Here is a 4,587-nt window from a genome sequence, read left to right on the forward strand (position 1 = left end):
ATCATTGCCAAGAATTAATATTCTAGTAAAGCTTCTATACTTATGAGGTTGAGTGTACAGATATCCGAAGTGTACGGGATACGATTGGGTCCTGTTTCACGAACACAAAAGAGAGAGGACCCCGAACACGAAAAGTAGTAGTGGACGGAAAAAGTGGCCGAGGCTACGCGCTTTAATATACGTGGACAAATCGCGTTGCACGTTGACTGAGGCCCAACACTCATTCACAGACTCATAAATCTCCGTATTCCAAAAAACAATTTACATTATTATTTCTTAGGTTCATAAAGAAAAATCATTTTATTAATTGAATGAAATAGAGGAACCCTTCACACATACCATAATTTTCATCGAAACAATCGATGAATAAAATGGAGCGACTATTATGAGTAGAGTAAAAATTTCCTAAAACCGACAGGCGCAAGGCGAGGTGAAATCGTAGGAGGACACGATTGCATTTGAAACATTGACGCGAGGGCCGTTTCGTGCGGTGACTTCACTTACATTAGTTATGCTTTCTTTATTTAGGAAGAAGGAAATACTACAAAGCCTACGCGTTTCCTACCGGCTGCTTGACTTACGCGTAGACAGCGCCCACGTTGTTAAATAATAACGAGAAGTGAATGGGACTGGATAAGGAGCGATTCATTGTAAATTACGAGCTTATGAATATCGTAACGAGCTAGCTTATTTGCTGTGCAAAGGCGTAAAGATTAATTATAACAGTGCAGTCCCAATACTTGTTGCATAATAATAATTATATTACTCGATCTTATAATGCATTTAATCATTTTCATTCTCTAGTTAAATAAAAATATGGGGACCGTGAAATTTCTTGCAAAATTAGTTAAACTCTTTCTGTTGTATGCTTTATTTGCAAAAACTTGAAGAACAGTTAGACAGCGGAGTAAAAAGGAATTCCGTTTCTTTGAAGAATTTAGTTCAGGCAATGAGGAACGAGAGGAACGAAAGTTACGAGTTTCTGAGCGCGAAAAGGTTTTCTACAGGCGCAGTGAGGTGCAAGTTCAAGAGAAACCATTCGAGACGCCCGGAAACGAACGCTCGTAACCAATACGACCGCAACCGTGTTGCCGCAGATCTTGGCAGCGAGCAAAACGAGAACGTATTCCGTGAGGCGAACCCACCGAGGTGCCGGAGTCTAGCGGAATAACATAACTGTTCATCAGCTCGACACTCGCGACGAATCTCACTGATAATGTTCCTTAATTGCCAGAATGGCTGACCATTATTTTCGTCCTCCATTACACTAGGCACAATGTGTATGAAAACTCTATGGTACGATTTAACGGATTCTCTGACGATTTACATGACATGATTTTATGCATTCATAATATCTTGTCTTTTGAATTCATCAAAATTACTGGTTAAACATTTAAGATGACGTAAACCGTTTCTGAGAAAATAAAGAAGATTGCCTATTTGCAATGAGAACGCTTGGCACTTGAATGGGGCGAGTCTCCGAAGTCGTAAAGTCGGAGGAGGTGCAATAAGAAAGGGTTTTAACCCTGAAGGCCGAAGGTATCGACCCTTCGAATACGTTTCTGGTGAATCACCGCGAGTCATCTCAGCCCGAATTCTTGTAGCACACGTACCCTTCCGCTGGTATGCTAGGATCTTCTCCTCACCCTTCACGTTTGATGACTGCACACCAAAACGTGACGAGATCTAAATCTTTTCAATTTTCTCAGTGTAACGCACTTCGTTCATTTAAAGAACGAACGAAGTGAAATCGCGAATTTCAATTTCACACTTCATCAAATTCTTCAATCTCTCGACTGTCAGTTCCACGTTCTTCGAACCCAATTATCAACTCCCAATTGGCTATTCCTGTTCTCCAACTCGCTAATCCCCTGATCCATCTTTAACCCAGGAAAAAGGAACAAAACTCGTCGCATACATCAGAGCCGGGTTTCATCGAGACCCTCAGGGCAGGTCCCACCGAAAATCCCGCGTATCGGTCCGGGACAAAAAGTGCAACAAAGATAGAAGCGCGCGAAAATAGCGCTGGCAACGTTCTCCTGCGAACCTCGCTAACGCAAACCCCTTTGCCAGCGGCAATTAACTCTCCAGATTGCTAATTAACCCCGTGAGAACAGTTGGGAGGATCCGACGCTTATTCTCGTCGGTCTCTACGACGCGGCGACGCGTTTCGTTCCTTGCATCGGACGCGGGTTTCCAAGAAGTCTTACTCGCTGTAAGTTTACTACAATGAACCCGAGAGCGTGGAGGGGCACTTTCCGTTCCCTCGGCCAATCGCGGGACACTTGAGGAACGTGTTTCTTCGAGGAGAAAGGTGCGGGGCCCCCACCGATCGCCACATCGCATTTTAAATCTTTCCATTGTGACGATAGTTGAATTACTTGTACCGGGAATATTTAGTATAATTTACTCAGATCGTTCGAAAAAAAAAGCATTTATGAACGCATACTTAGTTATTTTTGAAAGAAAGAAATTATTTAATAAATTAATGCGGATAATGAATCTTAATTGCTACTATGATTTCGTAGGATTAACTGTTGAAGCTTTTTAGAAAATAGAGTGGGAATTTCACAGGGCATGTCTTTTCCCTGAAGATTAGATTACCCACGGGAGATTGGCGCTGTAACATGAAGTGGACACGCTGCGCCGACCGTAAGGCAATCCTATTTTGTCTTAAGCTCCTTCTTGAGAAAGATAGAGCTTCTTTCTCTTAAGCCGCGCACTTTTACCTCGGAACTTGTCCGTTCCGCTTCCACCGACGTTTCCATTATCGTCGTGGGAGCTGGTAGAATCGCACGATTAAAATCGGTCGATGCGACACGTCGGACTAGCGTGCATGCGAGAAATCAAGCCTCGCGCCGCGCTGGTTGCAACTCATCGATACGTAAAGATGTCAAGGCGGTTTGTAATGAAACTCTGATCTGCCCAGGGCTTGGCCTTTTGCTCGGCCGATTTTAAATATAATTGACAATCAAATGCAAATCGTTTAATTTATGCAATCATTCCTGTTCTCACACTTCTTAATTTTGTACGAAGATGAGCGCAAAATATATTTTTTCAAAATTTCCAAAAATGTTTCCAATAAAAGTTGTAGGTACTGGTATTACTTACAAGAAAGGTCGTATACAATTTTCTTCTATCCCGTATACTTCAGGAGTAATCGATTAACATAGCGAGTATGTTGAGTCAGGAAATTATAGGAGTCGACTTTTGTCGGAAACATTTTTCGCTAGCGGCAACAGGTAACTCCAGTATATAACGAGATGAAGCTTACCTTGAGAGCGCAGAAGATGCAGGACTCCCGCATACACGCGTGACCGGAGAGCTCCCTGAAGCTCCGCCGAAAAATATCCAGATGCCATAACACCTAAAACAGTAAAGAAATAAAATTTAAAAAACTAACAAAAATGCTTCTCTCTTAATTCTTCAATTTTTCTTTATGAAAATACTGTTCTCCATTCGACTTTACAGCATTTCATTAAAACATCCTCTGATTAAAGTACTGTACTCCAACGCAATTATGCTGTACCCTAACAAAATTAGTATCCTTAAATATGTTTTACGGCACACTGAAGCATGTTATAAATAAGAAAAACAATTTTTTGCTAATGTACACAAATGAGATTAATAATAAATCTGCTGCGCGAAAAACAGGGTGGGCTCGCATTATGCATACAAGGAAATATGTAAATGCGACGCAGCGCAACGCATAATGCCTGGGACAGAGAATCTGACCATGCAGAGAGCAGGATGGTAGCGTTCGCTATTCCGAGGGAAAGTAAATCACAATTTCCGCGCTGTGTCCTGCCTCGTATGCCGGAACATTATTTTCGCCTCTTCGCTTCGCTAAATATCCGGTCTTCGTACCACGAAATCATATTCATACTCCACGCTGCAGTGTAATCAAACAATAATAACACAAGATAATATATTAATTAATTTCGTTACATTAATATCAGCGCCAATTTATGAAATCACATCGTGTCCGAATTATAATAAATTAATTACGATATTAAATTGCATTTTAAAATCAAAGATTCATACAAATATTGAATTTGTAAAATTCGTTTCATACGTTAGTATTCAAGGAGCATGGAGGAGGAATTCCAGCCGGGCTTTGCAATTCTAGACTGTGCTAAATACCTAATTATTGTTGCATGACTCCGAGGCATTCGTTCGTATCTGCTTCAGCAAGTATTCTTTCATCCAACGCGTCTATTCTCGACCTCGCTACTACTGTTCTCTCTCAAATTATTTTATACCTCGACTGGTACCGTAACTCGCGCGAGATTAATCTAAAATTAAAATAGAAGTAACTGGAACCTTCTTCCTGTATGTCAAAATGCACGTATTCAGCTTTCTATCGTACGTTTTAATTAAGAAACGTGATGCATTTGTTCATCACTGATTTTCACGTTGAATTTTAACCAAATAATAAACGTGATTTACTGTGTCAGTTCTTAATGAAGACAATTTATTTTTTCCACTACTGATTCTCATAATACAAATTCGATTTTCCTATCTTACGGTTTTAGCAATAAAAATATATTTTCTTTTCCATATTTTGCATCGTCAATTTCATTTAAG

The 4,587-nt window shown here is 40.5% G+C and overlaps 1 protein-coding gene across 2 annotated transcripts in view; it reads right to left on the minus strand.

Moving 5' to 3' along the window:
- Nucleotides 1-4,587, minus strand: part of ec (ubiquitin specific peptidase echinus) — a 63,519-nt gene that overhangs the window by 17,899 nt on the left and 41,033 nt on the right. For both annotated transcript variants that reach the window (XM_018022923.2, XM_026812722.1), the window contains one exon: nucleotides 3,275-3,367. In XM_018022923.2, the coding sequence (XP_017878412.1) occupies nucleotides 3,275-3,367 (93 nt within the window). The remainder of the gene's footprint in view (nucleotides 1-3,274; nucleotides 3,368-4,587) is intronic.

Source organism: Ceratina calcarata, unplaced genomic scaffold, assembly GCF_001652005.2.
Source record: "Ceratina calcarata isolate Rehan_Ccalc_2016 unplaced genomic scaffold, ASM165200v1 scaffold115.2, whole genome shotgun sequence".
NCBI lineage: Eukaryota > Metazoa > Arthropoda > Insecta > Hymenoptera > Apidae > Ceratina > Ceratina calcarata.